Here is a 27981-nt window from a genome sequence, read left to right on the forward strand (position 1 = left end):
TGGCACAAATAGCAAAGTAAATAACAATGACGGTTCAATAAGTAAAAGATTTAATGATACGTTGTCGATTACATTGGAAGAATTGAATTTTCCGCAAACAAAGGTTCCAGGAACGTTTTTACGCTCCCAGTTGTTTGTAGAGGAGGGGCACGTAGTCGTCGAATTCTGCCTGGTACATGTTTCCGGCGATCGGATCGCCGAGTTTGTACTTCGCGGCGAATTTTCTTATGGAGAACTTTCCACGGTTGTCGCCGCTACGATTCGTTAGGCGTTTCTCGTCGAACTTCAGCTTGTCCGATTGTTTGTACAGCAGGAAAACGTAACGATGCAGCCCGGTGTCCTTCGGCGGTCCGGATCCAACGTATTCGGAAAGGACCTCTCCTTTCGTAACGTCCGCGCCGGGAATGTTTCCTACCAACCAGTGATGCCACTCTCGAAATTCTGGATTTTTACGACTCGGTGCATCTGGGTCTAGAGAAGTATTTTTTGGTAAGACTTTCGATACGTGTCGGTGTATCTTTGATGCTCAGCATTCAAGAATATTCGAGAGGGTACATACCGGTCATGCATAGCGTGTAATAAGCGTTCGCATCGGCGTCCCAACTTATTTTCGGTTGATCCTTGACTTGCGTCGGGGTCAACACTTTCCCAACGTCGACGGCGATATTGTTTGGATAAGCAACGCTTAGTATTTTCTCCGGTGCTTTGTCGATCACGTCAGGCACTACGCCGTGAGTTACCAACGATTGAGCCATGGAGGAGAATGAACGCGCAGCAATTTCCACGAAAGATTTACTCGTTATCAATTTCGCTGAAATAGTAATTACACGATACGTTCAACGGTCAAAGATATCACGGCTTATCGATATCACGGATGACTTATTAACTCTCGAACAAAAACAAAAATGAAACTAAATTATCGACGATTGTAAGAGCCGACACTGATAACGTGACCGTAGTTGTAGACGGTCGAATCGCCGATTGAAATTTTTTCAATCCTAATCGCTACAGATTTCGCTTAAATGTCTAGAAGGACACAATCTATCGCGTTGTCGTTGAGTAATTTACGTAATACTGAAAATCCAGTAATTATTGTATGCGGTCTGTGTTGATTTAGTCTAATTACTTGCGGTTAATGCGAACAGTCTCATACTCGATCGTCATGGACATGAGCAGAACAATAGATGCAATGTGCCGAACGGTCAGGCGAAAACTGGCGAATTAGCATAAACAGTACGTTTAATTCGAGCATAGAGGCGCTACTTGTACGTTTGCACATTATATATTCACGTATGTATTACAGAACGTACTGTAATTTAAAAATGGCACCAATCATTTTACGAATACTTTCGCATTCTACTAATCAAACTGTCTATCTCAACATTCGATCATTAAATTCATAGCAAATGAGACCTCCAAAGAAAATTCATCTTCTCTCTCGACTACCAAAGTTATCCGAAATGATCCATGGCAATAAAGCTCGTGATCGTAACTCTGATCTAGGGCGCATGCGTAATAATGGTAAATCTTGCACTTTCTTGTTCGATTAAGCATTATAATCGTGCCTTATTATAGTAAAAGGCTAGCTTTTCTCATTGCAAATATTTTTACTCCCACCCTTTGAATGTGTATCCAATCCATGGCAGATCTTGCCTCGACAGCGATTCGTCAGCCAATCAGAGAAGAACAGTTTCTGAACCTGCTCCTATATTACCGAACGATTCGTCCCCGCGTGTGCTATTCGGTAAGGCGTTACTGTACCGATATAGTTTATGAACTCATGCCAAATTCTCAAGAGTTCGTCACTCCACTGTTTCATCGGCGTCGAGATAAAATTTCCTCAAATCTTACAACACTGTCTTCGAATAATCATTGCGGTTTGCTACTAGTTTACATAGTAATGACGTTTTTACGACAACGCGCAGGCTCTTTAATCACGCGGGAAAGCGCATATTTCTATATTGCCTTTTTTAAACATAAATTCACTTGTAAAATAAGCTAAATTATTTTAAAAAGCTGTTACAATGGTTCTGTGTATAAAAATCATTTTGTCAAGCTGTCGCGAAGTTTTGGCGCCAAATGACAATCCAGCTGGTTGGTCAACGTCAATTTGGCGCGAACGAAAGTGGACAGAGACCGTATCCAGTGGATGACTCTGGCTTACTGCTTTCGACATTCAAGCACCAGAATTGGAAGAGGATATTATTCTACGAAGAACTTCCTACAGCAGTGATTATTAGTTTTTCTTTTTTTTTGACAAATCAGAACATTGCACGATGGCATTGCAACTCTCAACGAAGGAAAATATCCTGAAAAATCTCGAGGACATTTCGCTCAAAGAAAAGGTAGGTTTCGTTTTATTTCCTTATTTTACGTGTTAGCTCTGAATTGTTTGTTAAGTTTCTGAAAAATTCCAACCTCAGTCGCGTTTTATCGAAATTAAGCAAATCTTTCCGCGCACTTACTATGTGTCCGTATTTTTGACAACATTTAACATTCTTCATAACCAAATTTAAAAACATCGTTTTCTCGAACAATTATTAATATACGAAATAAATGCAACTTTTACACTGTTCACAATTGTTGTTTCCATTCATGACTATACGAATAAAAACTTAATGTAACATGTGAACAATGAGTCACATGTCATCGAAATTTCCGTCTGCTTTTTGATAATAAGATATTACGAAAATTATTGTACATGATTAATAATAATCAATAATTATATTTACGAATTTAGTGAAGAAAAATTCTTTTACGGATAAAGTTTGTGCGGTACGGTATATATCATTGTACAAGGTTAAGTTCCACACAGAGATGAACGAGTAATGCACTGATATTTAAATTAATATGCTCGTAAGAAGAGGAAACTTAATTTTCTTCTAAACTTAGCATGTTGGCAAATCATCTAGAATATAATGATCATATAATTAATATAGGATTTCATTGGGAAGTATTGTAGTTTCCCAGTAGTATAAATCTGACACGTTCATGATAATTAAATATTGCACACAGTTGTGCAAGTAGTTGCATACCTTGTTTCTAAAATCATTATTTTATTTATAATGCTGTCAAGGAATTTAATTACCACCTGTGTAAGTATAGAGTCCAATTTGAATTTAAAAAAAAAGTAATTCTTTTTATATAAATTTACATAAGTACAATGTTGAGTATTTATAAGAGTACAAAAAGGAACATTTAACATTTTATCCTATATCCAGACATCTCCTAAGAAGTTATGCGTTTCACCAGCCATTTCTCATGAATACGGAATAAAGAATGGGGTAATTAGTATACTATATTACCAGAAAAATTCTAGTATATTATCAGTAAATTAAATATCTCTTTTTAATGATATATTTTATTTTTGTTAGGTGATTAAAACAAAAGCAGTGAAAAAAATACAGCTGAAAACGGATGAATTTAATAAAGAACTGGAACCACTGCTTAGAGAAAATCCTCGTAGATTTGTTGTGTTCCCTATTCAGTGGCCCGACATTTGGCAGATGTACAAGAAGGCGGAAGCTTCATTCTGGACAGTAGAAGAAGTGGATCTCTCTAAGGTACGACATTGATATAGTTTTAGGATTTTAAAGAAATTAAAGAATATTAACACAGACTTTTGCGCTCTCTGCAGGATATTCCTGACTGGAACTCTTTAACTTCCAACGAGAAGCACTTTGTATCTCATGTACTAGCATTCTTTGCTGCTTCTGATGGTATTGTCAATGAGAATCTTGTTGAAAGATTTAGTCAAGAGGTGCAAGTTACAGAAGCCCGTTGCTTCTATGGGTTCCAGGTTGCTATGGAAAATGTGCACTCAGAAATGTATTCTTTGTTGATCGATACGTATATTACAGATGCTAAAGAAAGGTAAACTTTCAATATTTATGTTCACTGAAATATCGTTCGTGATTTAAATTCTTTATCTCGCAGGGATTTCTTATTTAACGCGATTGAGAATTTGCCGTGCGTCGCTAAGAAAGCTAACTGGGCATTGAATTGGATAAACCACGAATCTGCCACGTTTCCTGAACGAGTAATAGCATTTGCTGCGGTAGAAGGTATCTTTTTCAGCGGCAGTTTCGCTGCCATCTTTTGGCTGAAAAAGAGAGGTCTTATGCCCGGCCTTACATTCAGCAATGAACTGATTTCTAGGGACGAGGTTCGCGAACTAAACTCTTATCTTGAACATTTAAAATTTTATTCAAAAACGTCTTCATCTCAAATTCTTTCTATTTTTCAGGGTTTACATTGTGACTTCGCGTGCCTAATGTTCAAACACATAGTACAAAAACCATCGAACGAACGGATTATTTCAATTATCAAGGATGCTGTCGAAATCGAACAAGAATTTTTAACGGACGCGTTGCCCGTCGAAATGATAGGCATGAATTGCAAGCTCATGTGCCAATACATTGAATTCGTTGCGGATAGACTACTTCTTGAACTGGGTTGTGAAAAGGTGCATGAATTTCTAATTTATTCAGACCAAAAATTTATTAGTGCATGACAGGTTATTTTATGTGTATACTATCAGTTATTAACTGTATTATTATTTATCGTCCCATATTTAGGTCTACATGTCTGAAAATCCATTTGACTTCATGGAGCATATTTCCTTAGAGGGTAAAACTAATTTCTTTGAAAAGAAAGTTGGAGAATATCAGAAATGGGGAGTAATGCAAGACAGAGTTGAAAGCACTTTCACAGTGAACGCTGACTTCTAATTTCGTAGATAAAAATATTAGAGAAGGTGGCCATTTTTGTTTTAAAACGAACATGCAGAGCTTTAAAATGACCAAATTTATATGTTTCATAAAAATCCTTTGTTCGTATATGTATCTCTGTATGGTCTAAGGTAAAATGGTTTACTTCTTTAGAACTGATTAATAATTCACTGAAATTTGAATTTTAGAAAAACTATAGTTCTAGTATATATTTATTTTACTTTCGATTTAATCTTTTACATCTTGACAATGAAATTTATAATCAATTGACATTTGAATTTATATTCTATGTGCACTTATTTGATTACAGTTCATTCTGTTTGTATATTAATTGCGACACTATCTCGCGTAATGTTACCTGTTAGATAAAGAAAAACCATGTACAATTATTATTGCATAATAGTTAATAATTTTAGAATCAATGGAAGTTTGAAACTTCTTAACATAAAATGAAAAATAATGATCTATGATCGATACTTTATACAAACGATTCAGTATTCGTCTAGATAAGACTTTTGTATGTATGTAAATAATTCCATAAAAATAAACAATTCGATTTCTAAACAATATACGATGAATCTTATGAATTAAGAATGAATGCAAATTTTTTCATGTTGAAGCATTTTTCTTTTTTAAACTGTACATACAATAAAATCGGTCTACAAAAATATATGCTTAACTTTTATAATAATCATTGGTATAAACTATAAAACTTGCATATCCAGAAGACATTAGTATGTGTATATTGCTTAGTGTACAAGTAAGTAATCTGCTATTCTGCTGAATTTTATACTATTGAGTATTAACCCTTATTACATTTTTATTAAACAAATTTTCGACGATTAATTTTTACTGCGCTAAAATAAGAACAGTAGATTACTTTTAGTACATCGAATACAATTTATTAGTAAATATTAAGCAATTAAAGTTTTGAAACCATCGTTCAAACGATTAATATAATTTTTGCGACACTCCATGTTATCGGCTGGTCTGTTGTACGGTAACCAGACGGGTTCTCCAATGAAGTAACGCTTCGCTTTTATATAATTCTGAAAAATCGATGCATAAAAAATTGTTCAACCTTTTGGGAGAAAAAAATACTCACTTTGATGTCCAAAGTAAATCTGTGGTAAATACCACTAGGAATAATGATTAAATCACTAGGTGTAACTTCGATGCGTATCCATTCATCGTCCTTGTCTCGCACATCAAAATATCCTGATCCATCCAAAACCAGTCTTATCTCTTCATCTGTATGGAGATGCTCGGTAAAGAAGTTCTTCAACTAAATGTTTAAAATTATAAATAATATTTTTAATTGCGATATATAGCGCACATTTTATACAAACTCCTTACCTTTTCTTCATAATTTGGTAAACACTCTTTCGAACATGTAATTTCATCTTCGTACGTGTAACCACGCTTCTGTCTCAATTCTGTCAACGTATTATCATTTTGGTAGTCCTTGTGATTGACCTACGATAACATTTCCAGGCTTAAATTTGTTTCGCATCACTGACCGGATAATTGCGCATTTAAAAGGAATAATTAATTTCCCGGTACAATTCATTTTATAGACTAAGCTGAAGCGACTATATTTAAATATAATTATGAAATATAAAACAAGATAGTTGTCTATGAGATAATCAACAAGTGTTACACGAAAATGGTTATGAAATATGCGTCGGTTATGGTACGTATGAAACTTTCGATCTAACCTTGAAATATTCGACACCCGTCTTTTCGAACAGGTCTTCGAGAGAGAGAAATTCTGGAGGTGTTTTATGGTGTTCTAGCCGTTGATCGGCGTTGCTCTTGTCCATGTACCACGCACGAACCATTTTCACTTTACGAAGGAATTGAAACAGATTGTATGTAATTTTTCTGATTATTATTGACCTGTGACGTAATCTACGTGATAAGGTTATCACGCATTATAGATACACCGGTACATTTTTTCGCAGACCATAAGGATATAAAAACGGAAATCAAATTATTATCACCGATAGTAACGATACTTTTTTCTATTCGAAGCACGACTCGATGGGGTTCCAGCGAGACGTAAAAATAATTTTATACATAGGTGATTATAATTTAAAGTGTCGCGCCTAAATAAACAGCGACACGCCATGTTGATCGCCGGTCGCGCATCACCAATCCCAAACAATTTTTAATACATTTTTTATTATTAACGTTTACACAATATATGTACACATGTCTATCATTTTAGTTAAGCAAGGTTAACTGTTAATATACAATCGAGTTCTGTCTATTCACGTTTATTAATAATCGTAATTAATTTTGCAGAGATATAAAAGTATATAAATTCTTATACACAGTAGAACCGAGTAAGTACTGTGCGCCAACTCAAATAATCCTACAAATTGGATACCGGTTTAATAAGTCCGGTTACAATGGATGAGCTTACTGTATTTTATAAGAAGGTTCAAGCATACCTGACAAAGAAGAACCAAATCTGTGGAGAGTTGCAGTTTCTTACTTTAAGAGCAACATCTGAAAGCATCGAACATATTGAAGACATATGCGAATCGATATTGAACATATTTGAAATTTGTAATATACCCACAAGAGAGAAGACTCTGACCAACAATAAGAAATGTGCTCAATCGTTCACGTATTTATTATTAAATACCATGTTCAAGAATCAAGAACGTTTAGGAGAGGACATTATCAATGGTCATTTAGTTGATATGTGTCCGCCTATATCTCCATACGTATTTCTACAAATATTATGGACACTCGGATATGAAGAAGTTCTGATGCAATCCTTTGTTTACATGCCTTTCGATCTCTTTACAGAAGTACTAATTACATTGACAAAATGTATAGAAGAGTTACCTTATCCAAAATCAATGAATATTATATGCCGCACAATATCAATTGCGTATGCTAAATTTATCGCGTTAAACAAAGTTGGTGTACAATCTCAGAATCTTGAGGAAAGTATAAAAAGCTTTCAAATTAATTTTCAAGAGTTCCTGCTGTTGTTAACAAATCCAAAGATTATACCCCCAGCAACATCGTCGGATTTAAAGAAAAGCGAGCGTGGTGGTATCTTCTTGAAAAAATTGGTTTCTACGACACAGAATTGCTTGGAACATAATTTCCAGAATGATCTTGTGTCTGGAAATCCTGATAAATTATATAACATAACATTTGGAAAGGAACCGTATGAGAAATACGAAGACAGTCAAATGAAAATTGCTATAGCAACGTTAAATGCGAATTTGATGGATATATTGTTAAGTAAAATTAAAGCAATCGATTGTAATACTTACTTGAATTGGGCTGAAATTGATGATGAAGAGAACAGTATGATCTCGTTGCAACGTTCTATTGGAGTTAAATGTTACTATTTTCTAGAATTGATCAAGAATAACGATGAATTATCACAAAATAGCGATCTGATGATATGTTTGCAGCATTTATCATCGAAACCAGATTCCAACGAGTCAAGTTTTATTTTAAGTTTACAAGAACTCTGTTGTGCCATATCCGAAGGTAAAAAGGAGCTTGTCAAGGAATTGTTACATAGACACAAAGAATGGGACAGATCTATATTTGATTTTGTTTACATAAACAAATCGTTACTAGAGAAGAAAGACTGCTTGAATCTATTACAATACTTAAGTTTTGTTCTCACACAGTCGACAGACGAGGAATACAAGAACCTTTGTTACACTTTAGTCATGAAAATATTGTCATCACAAAGTTTACAAGATATTTATGAAATCGTGATGATGTACGTGACAAAACATGATGGCAAAAACCATTTAGAATCTCCGCATACAAAAGAAGCGTTTAACGATTTTATCACACGAAACTCCAATATACTAACATCAACAAATTTGAGAGTCGTTCTATTGTTCTTGTTAAAAAATCTTAAATTAATAATGACTATAATTTTAAAGATAACTATCGGACATCAGGACTATACAGGCACAATGATTCCCGCCAATGATACGCTTCTTCTGCAACCCTTTATGAAAATTCGAGAAGACAATAACGAAATACTCTTAACTAGTACTTTAAGAACTATTTGTATAGAGGACGCGCAATGGAATAGAGTGGCGTTCATGAAACTTATAAGAGTCCTATTAAAAAATGCCGTAATTGACGAAGATAAATTGATGAACAATGTCTTTGTACCATACTTGCAGAAAGACACTGTCAATTTAACAAACATGAACACTATTCTCTACAGTATTCATAAATTGCAAGCTCAATGTACTAAAAAGACAAACGTTAAAAATTTGATTACAGCACTTGCCAAGAAAATGTCTTTCCTGAGAAAGGATAAATGTAATTCTAAATTTTTGAGCGACGAAACATTCAGTCACATAACAAGAATATTGATATATTTCTTGGAAACTAAGGGGCATACGATTCCTTCTTCTACTAAGGATGAAATTTTGGATCAGATTCGAACTGTAGTCGAACCAATAGATCAATTATATTTCACGTCGTTTTGGTGTTTAATGCGAAGAAAGGCGAATGTGATCGATATAACAGAAGATTACCAAAGACGTTGTTTCATTGTGATAAATAGATTGAAAGAGAATTCTGCAATTCCAACGAATCTGAGAGACTATTTGTCAAATTTAAAATTGTTAAGAGAAGACTTTTTGCGACATTTAATGACTAGGTTAACCAAAATGGAACATCATTTGATAAGCAAACAACTTACCAGAGTTTTCTTGCATTATTTTGGATGGAAAGACCGGTTTGAGGCATACGATAATTTCTCTCGCATTACGATGGAAGCCTGTTGTTTGTCATTAGAGTATCCGAACATTGGTAAAAACGAACTATTTTCATTTTTATTTATGTATTTTACACGCTTTACTAAATGGTTTTTATCAGTTGAAGATACGGCAGACAAAGGGAAGGTATGTGGATCGTTGATTGAAAAACTTCGTCAACTCGAAGAAAGCATATGCCAGACACGTTACGCGAATTTCTATAACAGTTGCTTTACGAATTCGATGAAAAATATGCAGAACGATTCTAATAATCTTAAAGAACTGACCAACAACTGCACACGGTTCTGTAATCTGTGTTTCGATTGTTACGATCCAGATCAAAATCAAGCCGAATCAAGATCGGTATTACATAATGAAAAAATGTCCAAGTTCTATGAAATTCATGAAATCATTTCTGCCTGTTTAGAAGTACCTGTGCCAGAAGCATACGAGTGTATCAATAGAATGAATGAATTGTTTGTTTCAAGCTAAACTGTTTATACTTGTAAAGAATACATATCTCATTAGAATTAATGAGTTTGTATTCATAGGTCTTCCTTTTTATTTATGGACCGTTACGACTGATTTTCTTACCAAAACACGCGTGTCCGTTTCGTGATGATTTCTTATCTAAGCGGATTAGCCATTTAAATCAAATTCCGATTTTCATGTTTTATTTAGGATCAATTGATACCACATATATTTCAAATGTTTATTTCTATATTATATTTGTGCGATATTGCCAAAATGCCAGTACAATGGTTAGTAATAAAAAATGTGAAAAAATTGCGTACAAAGAAAAAATGTGCACCAGTTTTTCAGAGAAGATAAAATCATTTGGGTAGCTATCGCTCTATAAGCTCAATGCTTCCATGGAAAAAATTGACTTGACAAATACAATGCGGAAAAGAATTCAATTATTCGTCTGTCGTTTCTAAAATCCGAATCGTAAATTCCCGAATGTCGGTAACAATAATAACGATTGTACGGTAGAGATCATTTAATTTTTAGATAAACATTTTATTTTGTTCGTTAAACTACAAATAAAAGTAACCATTTTTTCAACGCATTGTAATCGTTTCGAACAGAATTTATTAGACGATAGGATAATACAGTTGTAAAAATGTTCTTTTTTTTTGGAGCTATATTGGGCTGGCACTTTTCTTTTTCCATGTCATTGAGTTACAAAGAATTCTGTAAGTGACTAGATTCTTATGCTGGTAATCGTAGCTAAATGCGCCAATACAATTATGCGACGTAAAAAGAAATGCACTAAAAGAAAAAGAAGAAACATTTCCACGCGTTGTCGAATATATGTTCTACTACAAATGACCTTCACGGAAAGAAAATGCGATCTCGTGATTTCTCATTCGTTTATTTTCACTCGCATTAAATAGAGAAATATACAAATGATACAATTCTAGTATATCCTTTTTTTTTACTTAATCTCCGTTCCTTTTTTCTTCCTATATCTTTTTTGTCATTAACTTCGTGTAAAAAATAACGCGTGTTTGTCTTCATGTATTTCCCTTTTCCGACGCAAGTCAGAATAAACGAACAATCGAGAGAGAGAGATTAAAATTACCAGCGAATAAAAAATTTCTCTTATTTTCGCAGATGATGTCGGTTTGTAAGTATCTCGAGTATCCGTGTGGTTCTCCGTCTACCCAAGTGATCATGCAAAACGATAGTCAACGAAAAAAAAACGAAAACAGAAAAACATAATAAACGAAGACGCTGAAAAAACTCAGAAACGTACCGCGTCCCGCGAACATTAAACACAAACCACTTTCTTTTTTTTTTATATTTCATAACGGAAATGCACATTTTTTTTACTGTTAGTCATTCTCAAATGTTGTCTTTTCACGGATGTCAAATAATCATTTTATCGGTATATTCCTTCTCGTTAATTATTATTATTATTAATATTATATATATATAATTCGACGCTATAATATTTACAGATTCTTCACATTGTAAAAAATATAACGTATTTCGTACTCAATATCGATACGCAGGTAGTACTGAAAGGCCGATATACATCTAAATCGTGGTGTTTTTTCGAATTAATGTGACCCAGTTGCGTAACAAATCTGCATGTATACATATATATATTGTATATATATATATATTTATTTATTTTTTATTTATTTATTCATTTATTTATATCTAATTATAAAATCGTATGCGAATCGTTCTTCTTTTTTCTAGGTGGTGAATTCTTGTGCTTCCTTTTCCTAAAAAGAATTATCATTTTCCAAAAATTTATTCTTTCTTTCTCTGCCCCTCTTTAGTTTCTCTCTTTCTTGAAAAATCGGAAGTATTTTGCTCTGGCCAAAAACGAAGTAAATAAAAGAAAAACGAACCTGGTCCTTGACATTGATATGCTGACTCGGACGTAGCTCGATTTTGTTTTTAAATGTATCGGATAGCCTTCCGAGTAAATGGAGAAAAATTTCATTTCATCTCGTACAAAAGTCACAGAAAAACTCGTGCTCTTTAGAAAAATATTCTTAAACACGATCTCGTATCCGGTTAAACACGTGTGTGTGTGTTACGTGTGTGTATATCAGAAGTGTATGTTGTATGTACCCACGCGTGCATGCGTGTGTATGTGTTTGTGTGTGTACAGAAGCGATACAAATATAGAAACATCTTTTTTATTCCTTATTCGTTTCCGTGGAGGACTAGCTTACTCGGAAGGCTATCTCCAGTCAGTTAATAAACTCTCTTTTCCTTTCCCCCCACCCCCTTTTCTCATTTACATTTTTTTTTCAAGTCTTTTCGCCAATCCACGGTTTTCGCGAAGCACAAAAAACCCAGGGGGCGGAAGAAAAAAAACGTAACGATAATAAGAGCGAGAGGCGATTACACGTTTTACAAAGAGGCCCTTTGATTCGCCGGTGAATGGCTTTCACACGCGACGGGTATTATTATCGTCGTCGTTTTTTTTTTAATAGAAAAACTGCGGTTACATCTACGGGATCACAGCGAGACTATGAATTTTCTTTTTTTTTCCGAGTGATAAAATAGAGGATACGAATAATTATCTGTTGTCCCCCCTTTATACCCTTCCCCCCTCCTCTCTGTTTCCCACCCTACCCTTCCCTCTACCTATCCACTTTTCCTCCTGGCTTGTTTTTCATCTCGTTTTTTTTTTGTTCTCTCAGTTGAGTAAAGAGTAACGAAATTAGATGGCCGATTCGCTACGTGTCGGTAATACGTACGCGTCGCCAATACTTGAATCGACGAGTGACGTACTAGCACCCTTTGTCGGTCGAATACGCAGCGCTGCTTCTTTGTTACTTTTTTTTGCTGATTTTCCGTTCGGTCGTTGAAATTGTATCGCATCGCTGATTACATTGGTACAGTCGCAGATTTTCCACGCAAAATCCAGATTTGTTTCGTAATAAGATTAATAATAGTTTTGTGCGTTTGATGTTAATGATTTTGATAGTCCGTTATTAGACAGGCCGTGTATGCTACAGTGTCCGCCGCGTACTCGACGTGAAACGACCATTACGAAAAAGTGCACCGACAATTGGGAAAAAGAAATGTATTTAACGTACATCCGATAGCTCTTCCCGCGCGGAACAGGTATCGTCGGATTCTCCTCTAACTACCCATGATAGAAATACTGTACATCAGTTCGTTTGAAGCATTTTTCAGTTCGACTTCGAGATCCTACGATACTGTGGCATGCCGGGAAGCGGTATCGCTTTTAATTCAACATCGCAATTCGATCCGAAAGACGGGTAAAATCTAGACGAACGAGTAGATATTATACAAACTATAAATACACATTTCTTATTATTTTTTTTTCCATTTCTCATCAGAAGTTTGTAATTAACCCTCGCTGAACGACACGCGCGCTGGTCTGTTTGTTGTGTACATGCGTGTGTATATGCACACACACGCACGTGTAAATACAGCTAAACAGGAGGCTAATATTTATTTACTTTATTATTCGACGATGATATAGGATTTACAATTTTGACACGGAACTACCGTTTCCTTTTTTTGATAAGAGAAATTTATGAAAACTATTTTGAAAAAAACTGATCGATGAAAATGTTTATACGAGTGGAAAAAATGCCACGGTCCAAAGTGGACCCAGACACAGTCGTTGTCCGCGGTTAATTTGTCGAAATTCATGGCGCACTTTGCGAGGGTTAACGTCCTTCGGTTAGACACGATTTAAAAAGAAAAAAAAGATAGTCGAACGAACAACCCTTATATCGCTTAACGGTACGTCGTGCGACGATCACACACACAGAAAAAGAAATTAATGACTTCGATGGTAGCGTGTTAAACGATAAACATATCAAGCTAATGTAATCACTGTGTTATGGTATTTATAAATATGATCTCTGCTGTTTTTCCTTTTTTCGCCTTTTTCTTTCTTTTTTGTTTGATCACACGAGAAAAATTACACACGACCTACTGCTACTTATAAGGGAGTCAATTGCTTCTTTTTCTTTTTTTTCCCCCACATCCATTGGTTTAACATTCACGAAAACTCAATGGCAATCGACGACGAAACGATTCGAGGAGATTCAAATGAAATATTCTTTGTTCGGCACAAAGCGATGGATATAATCTGATATTCATACGAGAAACCACATAAATGTGTGTCTTGCAGTTGAAGGGATCAATGTACCAGCACAAGCCTTTGGAGTAAAACAGGTGTCCGCAGCCTTGCTTTTCTCTTGCTGGCTCAAAATTCACTAAAAAACTTATTGGAATTGTACAAAGTCTTTGTATTAATTTTTGTTGTTACTATCGTACAGACTTTACCATATAAATCCTATAATTATGTTTACGATTGACATTATGTACTAATATTTTTACTGTAAGATTACAGCGATATCCTTTCTATCGGCGTTCACCCCCCCCCCTTTTTTTTTACATCTAATACATTTCCCTCGATTAAAGCACCAGATATCGTGCTTGCAATTCCCATTCCAATTGATGCAACAAAAAGTAATATCCAGTGTGCGAAACAAATTGTATTAAAATCAGAACACAATCGTCCGAATAGAAAACTCGAGTCGTTGAGAGAAGATTTTTTTAGACTCTATACATTTCCTTTAATGTATTTTTTGCTAATAGAGCTATACACTTGATACCGGAAACATTAACAACACACCGTTTTGAACCCTTTATACGAAGTATTCTTTACCGCAGCCTCTGACATTTGAGCACAGATAATATATCTTTAATGGATATCATTGCACAATGCATATATAAGACCGTTCGCCTCCTCTATAGAGTTTCCGACTATACATGGTAATAAGAACATTTACTCTGTCGTTCAAAATTGATTCCGCTACATCGAATGGCTGACCACCACAGTGATTCCTTCAAATATCTGCAAAGTAGTATGGATGCATCGTTAGTTGGCATCAAAACCTGCTAGTGAGAGAGCGGCGCAGGTCTTTCGTGGATTAGAAGAAACGCACGATGCACGCTGTTTTTCAAATTGAGCAGAAAGCTAGACATATAAAGTTTGGTTTCGCTGTTGACAAGCATTAAAAACTGTCTTAAGGGCTGCTCTTGATGCCCTGTTCAAAGTCCATTCCTAATCCCTTCCTGTCGAGTATTGGTCCTTTGCTGACGGAGTTACCTCGTTCGTTGCCCACTTATCGTCTATCTTTATATATTACAATAATATTACATATAATACTATCCATGTATATTAAAATATTTAACAGCGAGCCCCGCGGCAGACTGTGATCTTCAGATAGAAAAAAAGAACCAAGAGACGGCGTTTTAGTCTTTGACATAGTAGAATTCACAAAGATCCAAGGTAACACGTTAGTCTTACAGATTGGCGAATTCACAGCACATGCCCAAATATTGTTGAGCCGAAGAGAATAGCGAATCGATCCAGCAGGGTCGCGATCACACGGCCGCCACGCACCGACAAAAGATTCTATCCTTTACCTAACATGGCTCGGTTAGCCCGGTCAGCCAGGATTTTGATTAATCATTAGAGGACACTGCAACAATAGGTCTTCTTCTCTTTCTCGGGGCTCACGTTCATCTCGCGTACGATCTCGGCGAACACGTCGTTGACGTTCGTACGGTTCTTCGCGGACGCCTCGACGAACGGGCAGCCCCAGACCTGCGCCAGAGCGGTGCCCTCGGCGGTGTCAACCTCCCGTTGATGTTCCAGGTCGAGTTTGTTCGCGACGAGCAACACCGGCACCCGTTCGGTGCCTTTCACGCGTGTGATCAATTCCTTCATCGCTTTGATATCTTGGAAGGTCTGATGGTTCGTCAAGCTGTAGACGACCACGAAACCCTGTCCGTTCTTTATGTAGAGATCCCGCATACTGGCGAACTGCTCGGTGCCAGCGGTGTCGAGGATCTCGAGCACGCACGGCGAGTTGTCCACCTCGATCTCCTTCCGATAGAAATCCTCGATCGTCGGGTCGTACTTCTCCATGAAGCATCCCGAGACGAATTGCACGGTGAGCGCACTCTTGCCTACCCCGCCCGAGCCGAGGACAACTACCTTGAACTCGCGCATCTCTTTGCCAGTTCGCCTCCGTCTCTTCCTCCTCCTCCTTCTCCTCCTCAACGTGTCCAGGACCGAGAGGAAGGCTCCGTTCTCTCCCCCGTGTATATCGGGCCGATCGTGCACTGCCACACCGACGATTGTTCTTTCACGAATTGTATGGCCGTGCGGTCGTGCCAACCGTGGCCGCTACTAACTCCGTTCCCGTCCTCGTATGCACGAAGCTGACGCGCTCCAACGAGAACAGCTCTTATTGCCGAACAAAGGCATCGATGATGGTGCACCGTAAGTAGAGACACACGACAGCGATAGAATCCACGCGTTACGTTTTCGCCGCGGCAACGACGACGGCGACGATCGAAACGCAACCGTTCCTGAAGCCCGAACAGGACATGACAGCACCGTAATTCGCACTCTCTGTCACACACCGTAGTCCCCCTGGCGACGTTCACACTCTTCGCAGTCGGCCTGGCCTGCCTCTTTCTTCCTGTCTTTCCTCTGCCCCTCTCACTTCTTCCCTGGCTCTGACGTGCGCGACGCCATCTTATCGCGCTTTGGATTTTCTTCGAACCTCTCCTCCTGGCACCCGAGCATCGAGCACACACTGCCTCTGTCACCGCCGCGCTTCCTCCTGGCTACTACTTCGCACGGCCTGGCCAATTCTACAATAAGGCCCGATTTCGGCTCGCGACACTTATCTCGGCGGAACCGAAATTTCCGTCCCTTAAGTCGCGTTTCCAATCCCCGCCCGACGAACCTCGCGTTTTCTTTCAAAACACGCGATCGTTATTGGCCGGTTACCGACCGGGACGGAAAACTCGGACGAATAGCGGCGCTGCACGAACAGACCGCTCGCATCCGCTCTTTCTCTAGTTCTCCGTGTACAACACATGCACGTATAAAACAGTGCCCGAGGAAAATAGTAAGAGAGGAATCACGGAAACTCCCTTTACCGGATGCGAGTGTCATTCTCTTATCTTCCAGACAGCGCTATCCACGACCTTAACGCTCCCCGAGCGTTCAGTGAGTTATATTAATATTACCAAACCGTTCCACCGAAATTTTCGACACAAAATCACAGAGCTGTTCTTCGCAAATTCCTATAACTATGACATGTTTTTCCCGGTTATTCGCAACCGATGTTTTATTAATAACGATGATCCAATTGTACCAACGGCCTACCCAATGTCTTAATATTATTGTTATTATCACCGCTATATTACGATTATTAATAATTATTAATAGCTGTACGCGTTACCGCTTCGCTTACCTTGCCAAACTAAAAAGATGCTTTGTGACACAGAGCTAAGATTTACAATGTATGTATTTGTAAAGTATTCGTCACATATCGAATGTGTGTGCATATGCTGCCGCTAGGAAACATGATGTTTTCGTAAGAGAGTAAATTGAGTCATCGAACATTACACGAGAAACTAACGCACCGCGTATCACATGAGAATAGAGCATAAATCGTGAATCCTTAAAATAGATCGGAAAAGCGGACATGCGTGAAATAGAAAATCGATTTTTCGAGCAGACATTTTACTGTATCCAGCGTGGTCCTCTGTGTTCTCTCTTTCGATATCGCGTATGAAAAGGAGGAAAAATAACAGAAGATAAACAGGACCGTGAGCGTGTTGTATGTATATCCGATGGGCGTGTAACACTGGTTTTCTGTAAAACAAGAAGCTCTCGCGTCTCGCTACCGTATCTTGTGGTCTAACATTCCGGTAATCCTGTCCTTTCGGTGCCGATGTGTCGCATAGAAATATGTGATTTCAGCTCTCGCTGACGACCTTGTGGTATGCGAACGCAGACACATGTGAGACACGATGACATCATCCGATGAAAGTGTACATAACTGAACAATGCATCACTTTGCGTTGTGTTCGGTGACGAATTGGTGATAATTAATCAGCGAGAGACAGAGCTCTGAATGGACCATCGGCGAGGCATGAAAACTTGTTGAATTATTTACAGATTCTTCGAAACTAACCAATGGAAATTCTCTTATACGAAATGCTCGATTGCGTTCGTCAATTTGTTTAAGAATGCGCATGCACATATCTACTACGCATGAATGTATATTGTTGCCTTTTGGTGGCTCGGTCAATGGATGCAATTGCATAGATATAGGGTAAACGAATCGGTTTTCACATTGCATTGGTAATGAATCAGCTGACATCGAATACAATGCATCTGTCTCTCTTGAGAAGCACGTGTATTTGTGGCTTCGCTTGTCAATGACTTCCGATGTCGCTAATTAGAATGTCTCATTGATTAACAACAAACTCGAAACTGGTAATCTCGATTCCTTCGAAGTTCGTTCACCGTGCGAAGAGTAATCAGTGCATGATCGACAGTACGAGGAAAAAAAGAATCGTACGAACGAAAAGTTATCGAGGTTGTATACAATAAACGAGGAAACTATCAATTAGGGTCCATGGAACTTAATTCAAGGCTGTTAAAAAGTGGTGCATAAGTAAAGTGCGCCTAAATAAAACCTAGTTTAAGGTGTCATCCTAGCCTTTTAAACCTTTCTTTTAAAACCTGCGATTCTAATTCTGATCTATCCGTTGTACCGTTCATATTGCAAGTATTCATTTCTTAACATAAACTTTATCTCCGCATTTAATCAATTGTTTACGAGTACCGATTAGTTGGTTATTAACTGCTAGAATAGAATTTTTAAAAATAAATACACGACATTACTGCAAAAATAATTCGTTGTATAAAAATAGATGTACACGTTGGAACAGCAAGATTTAATTATGGCATCGACAAGAATACGTAAACTCTAAAAGCGTGTTCCTTTATTACATATTATGTCGTAGACCAATTATCGACTTTCAATTATCAGATGTTATAGTTTTCATAACAAGTCGATTATATGGTTAATTTAGCAAAAAAAATTATTGATCGTGGACGTGTCACGAGACAAAGAATTGTTATCAATAAAAAATGTCGAGTTATCGGGGTATAGCTATCGTATCCTCGCATAAAGTTACAACGACCTTTACGAGGGGACAATAACCTGACTGTACAATAACATTGCGCTGTCTCGATTAGAATTTCGTGTCATCGTGCGATCCTTTTCGTAACTAATTATCACTTTGTTGCTCCGCCCGTAAGGATGTTGTCTCCGCGCAGAAATTTACCGACCGAGCGATTATGCAAACATAACCTAAATATCAAAACAATGCGTAGCCAAGGCAAAGGGGAATAGCTTATTGTGTTTTAATTGTTAAGTATTATTTTAATATTGAACGGTTAAATCAAACAAATTTATTAAATCAAATTTCACATCGAACGTGTTGTTCTTTTTTTGTCTTCAGGAGTTGGAATTGCCAGCATAGATCGATTAGTATTTTCAATCGTATGCGAGTTAAAAAAGATGACAAAATAATTTAATAATCGATGTGTATTATAAAAGAAAATAAATCTGTATCGATTGAAAATGATTTGTTTGGGTATTTCTTGTGTATAGTTCTTCAAGGAAAATTTCTTTCAAATTCAAGTGGAATTATGAGTTCTACGTATGCAACGCTCCAGCCAGCGTATTCGCCGGTGCAACCGATTACATCTCCGCCGTTGCCTAGCGGGCTGCCGATGGGGCAACCCAATATGCCGATGTTACCACAAGGTAAGACATTTTCTACAATCTCTAACATAACTCTATCTAAAAATTCGTTTTATCTTCTGAAGTGACTCTGTCGTGTAGCTACACAACCGAGGCAATGAAAATCATGTTTACGTCATACTTGTCGCTTCGTATCAGATTTCGTTTAGATGACATTTCTAACACTAGATATACGGAGATTCCTTGTATGCTAAAACGTAAACATTTTGTAGAATAAGTAATTTATTTTTATTTTATCTATATCAAAGTGAGATGGCATTTATAAGTCTTTTGTCGAAGAGTAAAATATACCTACGCTATGATTATAGCTATATTATAGTATCGTTGATTTTTCCAATGCTTATTGCTTTTTAAACACGCGATTTTATAGATAAAGAACGCAAAAATGATTCTGTATCAGCCACTAGAGAATTGAGATAACGGAGTTTGTGTACTGTCTTACCATTGCGTCAATTTGTCGTATTCGTAGAGATAGGTATACCGCGTAGAAAATGTCGACATTCGAAGGTGTAGAAGAATCTACTGTTAAATAGTTGCGTCCTTGGTGATTATAAACTGTTTACGCGCCTTCGACGAGCAAATTATTCAATTTTAATATCCAATTCTAAAACGAGGCTGACCTACCCTCGATTCGATCCTTTTATATTCCACAATGGCCGATGAACCGATTAACCTGTTCACTGAACAAGAGAAGGGGACTGATAACGATACGAAGCAATTTATCTCTCAACGAATAAAATTATAATTTTAGTCCCGCTTTGCTACAGAACTTCTGCTATATAAGTATGCGAATAACCATACGGTAGAAATATGTTTGCGACTCGAATTTGGGAATATTTATAGAACCAAAAAACAAACGAAAATTGTAAGAAATAGAAAATGAAACACAAGGCACTTAATACATCGCAGTTTTTTCGAATAAGAATAAAGGTTAGCAGGTGAACTGTTTTCGAATATCGGTAGATACTTTCGGGCGACTAAATCGAGTCGTTTTATCAGTTGACTGGCATTATCAGGGTCCGTGGTGCAAGAGAAAAGAGATCGTAACCGAGAGCTTACAAATGCGACAATACGGTCTCGCTGTTTGCCAAGTGACGGCCAGTAAGTAGATAATAGTCATCTTCGTTGATGGAAGCGTCACGTATGCGGGATAAGTGCTATCCAGTTTCGTGTTCTTGTCTCTACTCGACTCCGACCTGTTATCGACAGTAAATACACTCGCGACATTCGGTGCGAACGGGGCCCAGCGACCGAGGGCTTTGCGCCTTCTTTCCTCGGATTATTAGTGCACAAAATAATTGACCGGTTCCGTTCTCAGGATGCTCCTTTCTCGATAATCCGCGTTCGACTGTGCCGAGAACCGCGTGCCACGTGAACTTGCAATCAACCTCGATCTATGGATCAACGAAAGTGAGGTGGAGTTTTAAAACCCCTAGCTGTGGTGCCGATTTTTAGAAATGTGTCTTTAGCATTCGCTCATCGTTATACAAAAAAATTGTTATTTCGTCGCGACGACTACAGTTCACACTCGCGGCTAATAGATTAACCTCTTAGGCACGACGCGCCACTATAGCGGCTTTCGCGAATGTTTGGTGCTTTACTCAATTGTTTTATTAATTATTAAAGTAAATAATTGAAGTGAAAGTGTGTATATACGATACGTTAAGAGAAGAATATAGGTACTTAATACTATTTATAGATATACGAAAAAAAAATATATATTAAGAGAAAATGGTAATTTAGTTACGAAAAACTTTTATTTGTGCGAAATCCTGCCTAAGAGGTTAAACGGTACGCGATCGTGCTTGACCTAGTGCACAAAGAAAATTATTGCAGCGAAGAGTGACTGATCTTTAAGCAATTTCGAATTGTTTTTTTCTATTGATCGCTCGAAAATTAGATCGTGACAAATGTGGAGAAAACTGTCGATGATTGTATGTATATCGACTTTGAGGTTTTCACGACCAACTTTTTCCTCTCGCGCCGAATGCACCGTGGAAATAAACGATGATCCTATCGCAGTCCCGTGAAATATAGTTCCTCGATATGTCCGCCGTTGTGACGGATGAATAAGAAGATTCGTGGCTAGGGTCAGAGTTGCGGGTCGATTGTTCAGTAGTGTCACCATATTGTCCTGATAAACGTACCCTCCGCAACGAAGATTCCGTTCGTGCTATCTTCTTATTATAGTACAATTAAAATTTTTCTCCCGGACCGCTAGAAATTGGGTTTCACTGCGAAGAATGAGACCACGAACTTATCATATTAATTTTGACAATTATTTTTGATTAAATTTGATTATATTAATTTCTTATTAGGTTAGCCGTGCTCTGCCCATGTCGCAGTCGCCTACCGACCTAATTGCTCGAGGTGCGAAAGGTTAAATTTGCGTATTGCATTTCTACCTCGTTATCATAACTTCTACGTAACATCCCTCGATTGTTTTGAACAGCGCGTTAAAACATTAGAAGGTCCCATGCGCGTTAGAGATTGCGCTAATTTCGAGACACTGTTGCCACAACGGCGACGGTCAGATCGAGGGGGACGTGGCCGGTCGCACGTGAGGTGATTCATGGTTAATTAACGGTGTACGAAGATTAAATAATATCTCGGCCAATCTGCGAAACGACGCGGCCAGCCGGACGTGCGTCGGCGGATCCACAATTTGCTGCGCTGTCGAAGGGCTGCGATCATGTCGCGGCGACACCGCGGACATTCGTGTTTTTATACGCACGAGCGAAAACGCACGCTGTCCTTCTACGTTCAGTTAGTAGGGTAAACGATACACGAACGAAACAGCGATTAATACGCGTCGTTTGTCTAAATCCGTCCCCGAGGGATAAGATAACGTTTTTTAAATACTTTCGAATTTCGATGAACCGTGCAGTGTATCGCACGCAATGTAACGTAACGAATAAATAACAAATTATTTAACCGGATAGAATGTACAAGTGTACCGAGGACACCGTTCTCCCATCGATATTGGAATGAAAATTCTTGGAATTAAAATTCCATTGATTAATTCATTTTATAATCGCATTTCGGTCGAACGAAAGTAACAATTCTCCGTTCACCATTTCGTGGAACATAATTATGGCACAAGCACGTTACTGCAGTGCAGATACGCGCGTAACGCAAGAGGAAACGTGAGGACAGCGTCGGTTGTTGTAATATTCTCCCCGAACAGTTGGAAAATCTTCGTCGCGCGGAGAGAAGTATTTATTGTTTTCTTTATCTACGGCGATAACATTGTAAAGCGGAGCAACCCGGGGCAGGCAAATGTGTCCCAGAAAAGTACACAAGTTTTATCGTTTCGTCGTGTCTGACGATCGCTCGGAAAAAAACAATGGTACGTTAGTGCGCCGAGCGCTGTTAATGCCGAAGGACACGTTAACTTGCCGATTGCTCTCGCTCGTAGAGATGTAATTAACGAATGGTAATCACGACCGGTCGAAAGCCGATCATCGCGTAGCCGATTTATAATATTTATTATTATAAATTTATTATATATACTTGAAACGATTCGAATGATCGCGAATCAATCCGTACGCGATGGAATCGGAATACTTTGAGACATCTTGGAAAATCAAGGTGCAACAAATACGGAGACGACTGCGCAGTTTGTTTCGGGACACGTTGGAGAGATACCGATCGAAACGGAAGAAGGGCTACACGAGATTCCTCACGGACGAGGAAAAGAGGTGATTCTTTGACAGAGCTGATCAGTTTCTCCGTCATCTTCGCACACTATACCTTCGGTGTTTGTTCTCGATTCTATTTTTCTAATTCATAAAAAAAAACAGGGCATTTGATTCCAGGTTTCTCACCACCGAATACGATCTGTCCGTCCGGCTTGGAATACCTTATGGCCCTTGATCATCTCTTCGTTCAGCAAAAGTTTGAATGTGAGTTACCTGAACCCCTAATGTTATTATTATCGTAACTTTTCATTTTTGCGTCGTTTGTTCGAATCGAGTGTAATGGGGGTCGCAAATGGATCGTTAAGCCTTCGGTAGCGAAACGTCCATTAAAGAGACCATAATTCGAAACAGCTTAACGAGTTGAAAGGCCTATCGTTCCAAAGATCTAGGATTTGAGACACGGGTTGGTCGAGTCTTTCGACGCTGTAAATAATAGATCGTAGATCATTTCGATCGTCAACGAAGTTCCTGTTCGCATTTCGTAGACGCGGATCGTTACCTTTTCTAGTCGGGTACAGGCCAAAGCACGAGTACAACGTGTTAAATCTCAGAGGTGAACCGGTGTTCAACGCTACCGAGCAATCAGGGATTTGCGGACGTTGGTGTATGGGCGCGTACCGGAGCTGCGAGTTCCAAGTGATCGACAATACCAGGAGGGAGGTTCTTCGAATGATTCGACCCCTCAGGTGCCACAGCTGTTGCTGTCCTTGCTGTCTGCAGGTACAATAATCTTTTTACAACGACGGCGCCGACCTTTGAGGAGAACCGATCGTGCCAAAACTGCTAAACGGTACAATTGCTGCAATTTATCATTTTAACAGTGGTATACTTCAAATCATAACAGAATAATTTATCGAATTTTCAGAAACGAGTGCGTCAGCTTTCCCTGAGTCAAGCAAGTGAATCACTGTTTCCCAATACACGAATTGCTTTTCGATCGTCCATGTTCCATCTTGGACGACAATAGTCACGCACGATTGGTTTAGCGAAGGACGCGTCTCGTCGCGCGGGTCTCTCGTAATTGTCCCTTTATTTATGGCCTCCAATGACTACCGCTCTCTCTCTCTCTTTCTCCCTCTCGCAAAACGTTGGTAGCTTTGTCGAACATGCGGCGTGCATGTGACGCGCGAACTTGGTCGCACACGTGCGCACCATCTGCGCGATCGCCGTTACCTTTGGACGAAAACTGTTGGTCTTGCCCGTCGCATCGGGAAGCCCGGTCACGAATCGGTTCTTCTTTGAACGGCGCGCCGATCTCCTTACCTGCCGCTGTTTCGCAGCTGCATTGTCGGTGACACGTCCAGCAGAGAGTCCCCCGGTACATCTCTCTGAGAGTCGTCGCGATTGTTTTCCCGTGAAATAATCCGGTGATTTATTTGTTTAGGAGTTGGAAGTCTATTCCGGTAACACGCTGTTGGGCTCGGTGTCGGAGGATTGGAGTATATTGCGACCTTCGTTCTCGGTTCGCAACACGGCCGGGGACACAGTGTTGAAGATTAAAGGACCATGGCTGCAATATTGTATAAACCGGGCGTTCAAGGTAAGCATTTGGAAATAAAGTGAAGAACAAAGAAAAGAAGGATCGTTTGAATTTAAGAGATCGTAGGCGAAGGATTTAATGTTCGTATTTGTTTGTAGATCAAGTCGGTTGACGGCAATCACACGGTTGGCGTCATTCAGAACGAATGGAGCGGAGCGGCCAGGGAATTTTTCACAGATGCTGACAATTTCGGCATCGCCTTCCCTCTGGATTTGGACGTGAAGATCAAGGCTGTTTTACTCGGCGCTTGTCTGCTGATCGTGAGTCTCCTTTCTTGTAGTATCCATGGCAAATCAATTTTTGTTTGTTATTGTTCCGCTGGGTATTAACATAACTGTGTTTCAGGACTTCGTGTACTTCGAATCCATTGGTCGTTAGGAAACAATCTGTAAAACTTTGTTCATTGCACAATGAGGAACATTTTCTGCCGATGTGAACACGTCAATGTGAAGAATATCGTGTTTTTCAACTCGTTATACTCGTCTACGTCTGCCATTTTATAACTTCTCGTAAGATGAGATATTTTTATATACTTGTGATTAATTTTTTATATTATCCGACGGTGGATTTTTGAGGCTACTTATTTATTTATATTTTAGTTAGTTTTATAAGAACGTGTAATCATTGATGATTATTACTCAGCAACTAGTTCAAAACTATCGAAATGATTTTCGAGAAGAACATTTGCAACGCAATGTTTTTTGGGGGATTTCACTTAATTTTTACATTGCTATGTATTTTTGCGAGTGATGCGTAGAATATTATCAATTGGATTATTTCTCATATATCCTTTGTGTTACAAATATTTTATTTCTTTTCCGTATTTAAAAGGTTTTCATATCTGTTTATAATTGCATCTACTTTGAAAAGCATGATTTCATTTTAAAGTGTTTATCGTGTGATGATGTTATGATGTTAAGCCACCTATTTTATTAACTTATACAATGTGACATTCTTTGCGGCAAAGAATAAAGCATGCTATTTTTCTACAGCAAGGAACAAAACGTGTTATTTCTCGCGATTAAAAATGCTCCGTGCAAGTATACATGGTAAATTACAAATAAACTTAACGGCAGATACTGCTGTATCTCATGATATTACGATCTGCGTGAAATACTACATTTAATAATGTACACAACGCATTATTTTATAATACTTTGTTCAAAGACTGACATATCTCAGATGTCGCAATTATCAGACAGATTTATAAGAGAAAATTTGATTTTAACGTAACTGTAAGTGCGACTTTTATATTGATCTATACAGATTAGTTATTTTACAATACATCGACAGTAAAAACTCTATTTATGATATTTTTTCTGAATTCTTGTGAAGGATTAATTAATCATAAAAAAAACTGCTGTTTGATAAAAATACAAAACTAATGTATGCCACAACTGCGATTGAACATTAACTTTATTTTGTCTTGTATATGCTGTTACATGAAATAAGTGCATCACAATTTAGCTCGAATTCGGCCGGAGATATTTAACGGAGACACCCTTTTCAGTTCTTCCCGTGGACAAAAGTAACAATCCTACCGTAAAACGTTTATTCTCACAACACCGACACTATACATATACATATATAATCTCATATTTTTCAACAGATTCTGGTCGTGTAAGGTACAGCCTGTACAAAATATAAGTACATCCATATTTATAAAAGTACAACGTTCAGCCGTCAGCGGAAGACGGGTAGAAATAATGTTTCATTTAAAATATCAGAGCAAGCAAGGCTTTCGATAGCGATATCCCATTTTTTGGGTGAAATGAAATATAGAAATCCAACTATCCGATCGATTTGAATCTTTTGTCTGCTTCAGATAACGTCCCGGATTGTTTGGCATTATGTAAAAGGGCGCGGCTTCGTCGCTGCCATTTTCGCTGGGGCTAGAAGGGTGGCCCGTGTAACAATTTATGGAAATTCATGGCAATACGTAGTAATTCGTGACGATTTATGGCTACCATCCGGATCCAGACAATGAAAACTGATTTGTCAACCGATACAAAGCCGGGGAATCGTCGAAACTCATGGATCTAGAAATTCTGCCAACAACCGAGCGACGATCCCCGCGCGAGAAAGAACTTCCTCGAAAAGCTTGCCTGCGCGGAAGATATTGGAAACCAGTCTGTTGGGAGCATTAGAATCCTTAATCCTACGAATATATCAATATCGTACATCGAGTTAAGTTATTAGGTCACAGATAAAGCGTATAGCTCGGATTCTATCGCGCGATATCTTCGCAGATTGCAAGATTGTGAACAAAATCGACAATTTCCTCGAATCAACGTCTCATTTCGCTGAAAATCACGGAACGTTTCACGAGGGGCAAAGATCTGGAAAAAGTACTGCGAAATAAAATCAATCGTTACGTAGCTCGCTGCCCCCCCCCAACCCCCCCCTCCCCTCCCCCCCCCCCCCCCCCCCCCCCCCCCCCTTCCTCGAACTAATCAGGTACTGCATCCGATCATACTTCTAATTTGTCGAAGTATACGCTTTAACTCTAACAATCCTACGGCTAGCTTTCAAGGAATGACTCATGACGTATCGTCGACATACACGTGAATTGGCGAAGAATACAATCTCGAGATTAGTAAAACGGATCTAGGACAGTTTTTGCGTGTATGTCGCGAGATGAGCGGCAAGGCTTTTTTTTTACTTAATTTAGCACGAGAATCAGCAAAGGCGTCTGTTCACAGAAATCTCGAACGAACTTTCAAAATTGTGACGGACAGTGGTTACGTTCGCAATCTCGTAGCAGTCGTGGGTGAACGTGCCGAGTTTCTCCGAATTCGTTCGGTAAGCGTCCTTAGAGAATAACGTCGTCTTGTCGCATCGAAGACGGTGCGCGAGTGCGAGGTCGAGTCGTAAATAAATTCCGTCGTTAAAATAAATTTCGACGAATTCGCTAAAAATCATTACGAGTAGAGAAAGTCCGAGATTTATTTGTGACTCGACCGAACGATCGGAAGCATAAATTGCGAGCAAACAATGGTCCAGCAAAGTCTTATTTCGAATAGATTACAGAAGCCCTTAAGTAACAGCGGCGAACGTCCGCGGAAAAACTTAACGCGCACATTC

At 38.5% G+C, this 27981-nt stretch overlaps 6 protein-coding genes across 14 annotated transcripts; 3 read left to right on the forward strand and 3 right to left on the reverse strand.

Annotated features, from left to right (window-relative positions):
* Window positions 1-33: 33 nt before the first annotated feature.
* LOC144471522 (phosphatidylethanolamine-binding protein homolog F40A3.3) lies at window positions 34-1217 on the reverse strand. 2 transcript variants are annotated; one of them, XM_078183642.1, is made up of 3 exons: window positions 1127-1217; window positions 560-811; window positions 34-471 (listed from the first exon to the last, which is right to left on the reverse strand). In XM_078183642.1, exons 1-3 carry the CDS (start codon window positions 1149-1151, stop codon window positions 119-121), a joined length of 630 nt encoding a protein of 209 aa, XP_078039768.1. In that variant the 5' UTR covers window positions 1152-1217; the 3' UTR covers window positions 34-118. The 2 variants fall into 2 exon arrangements, with proteins under 2 accessions (XP_078039768.1, XP_078039769.1); XM_078183643.1 differs by having other exon boundaries at window positions 1154-1191.
* On the forward strand, window positions 1149-4785 carry Rnrs (ribonucleoside-diphosphate reductase subunit M2). The gene is given in 9 exon segments (XM_078183635.1): window positions 1149-1233; window positions 2057-2271; window positions 2274-2345; window positions 3222-3284; window positions 3375-3563; window positions 3638-3873; window positions 3937-4165; window positions 4247-4465; window positions 4578-4785. Coding segments are annotated over 9 exon segments (1425 nt in total). The 5' UTR covers window positions 1149-1184; the 3' UTR covers window positions 4731-4785.
* Window positions 4786-4906: 121 nt separating this feature from the next.
* Adi1 (acireductone dioxygenase 1) lies at window positions 4907-6665 on the reverse strand. Its single transcript, XM_078183645.1, has 4 exons — window positions 6449-6665; window positions 6087-6206; window positions 5836-6015; window positions 4907-5779 (listed from the first exon to the last, which is right to left on the reverse strand). The coding sequence occupies exons 1-4, from the start codon at window positions 6569-6571 to the stop codon at window positions 5645-5647; spliced, it is 558 nt and encodes a 185-aa protein (XP_078039771.1). The 5' UTR covers window positions 6572-6665; the 3' UTR covers window positions 4907-5644.
* LOC144471516 (uncharacterized) lies at window positions 6470-11790 on the forward strand. 3 transcript variants are annotated; one of them, XM_078183625.1, is made up of 3 exons: window positions 6470-6601; window positions 6695-6969; window positions 7038-11790. In XM_078183625.1, exon 3 carries the CDS (start codon window positions 7145-7147, stop codon window positions 9983-9985), a length of 2841 nt encoding a protein of 946 aa, XP_078039751.1. In that variant the 5' UTR covers window positions 6470-6601; window positions 6695-6969; window positions 7038-7144; the 3' UTR covers window positions 9986-11790. The 3 variants fall into 3 exon arrangements, with proteins under 3 accessions (XP_078039751.1, XP_078039753.1, XP_078039754.1); XM_078183627.1 differs by having other exon boundaries at window positions 6695-6813; XM_078183628.1 differs by lacking the exon at window positions 6695-6969 and having other exon boundaries at window positions 6558-6601.
* Window positions 11766-16908, reverse strand: Rap2l (Ras-associated protein 2-like). Its single transcript, XM_078183646.1, has one exon. It carries the CDS (start codon window positions 16026-16028, stop codon window positions 15486-15488), a length of 543 nt encoding a protein of 180 aa, XP_078039772.1. The 5' UTR covers window positions 16029-16908; the 3' UTR covers window positions 11766-15485.
* Window positions 16908-27283, forward strand: LOC144471521 (phospholipid scramblase 1). 6 transcript variants are annotated; one of them, XM_078183637.1, is made up of 7 exons: window positions 16908-17039; window positions 19504-19659; window positions 23475-23561; window positions 23866-24077; window positions 24742-24897; window positions 24996-25157; window positions 25243-26525. In XM_078183637.1, exons 1-7 carry the CDS (start codon window positions 16973-16975, stop codon window positions 25273-25275), a joined length of 873 nt encoding a protein of 290 aa, XP_078039763.1. In that variant the 5' UTR covers window positions 16908-16972; the 3' UTR covers window positions 25276-26525. The 6 variants fall into 6 exon arrangements, 5 of the variants coding, with proteins under 5 accessions (XP_078039763.1, XP_078039765.1, XP_078039762.1 ...); XM_078183639.1 differs by having other exon boundaries at window positions 16915-17039; window positions 19535-19659; XR_013494303.1 differs by lacking the exon at window positions 16908-17039 and adding an exon at window positions 26723-27283 and having other exon boundaries at window positions 17116-19659; window positions 25243-25406.
* The last annotated feature ends 698 nt before the right edge of the window (window positions 27284-27981 follow it).

Source organism: Augochlora pura, chromosome 6 (genome assembly GCF_028453695.1).
Source record: "Augochlora pura isolate Apur16 chromosome 6, APUR_v2.2.1, whole genome shotgun sequence".
Classification (NCBI taxonomy): Eukaryota; Metazoa; Arthropoda; class Insecta; order Hymenoptera; family Halictidae; genus Augochlora; species Augochlora pura.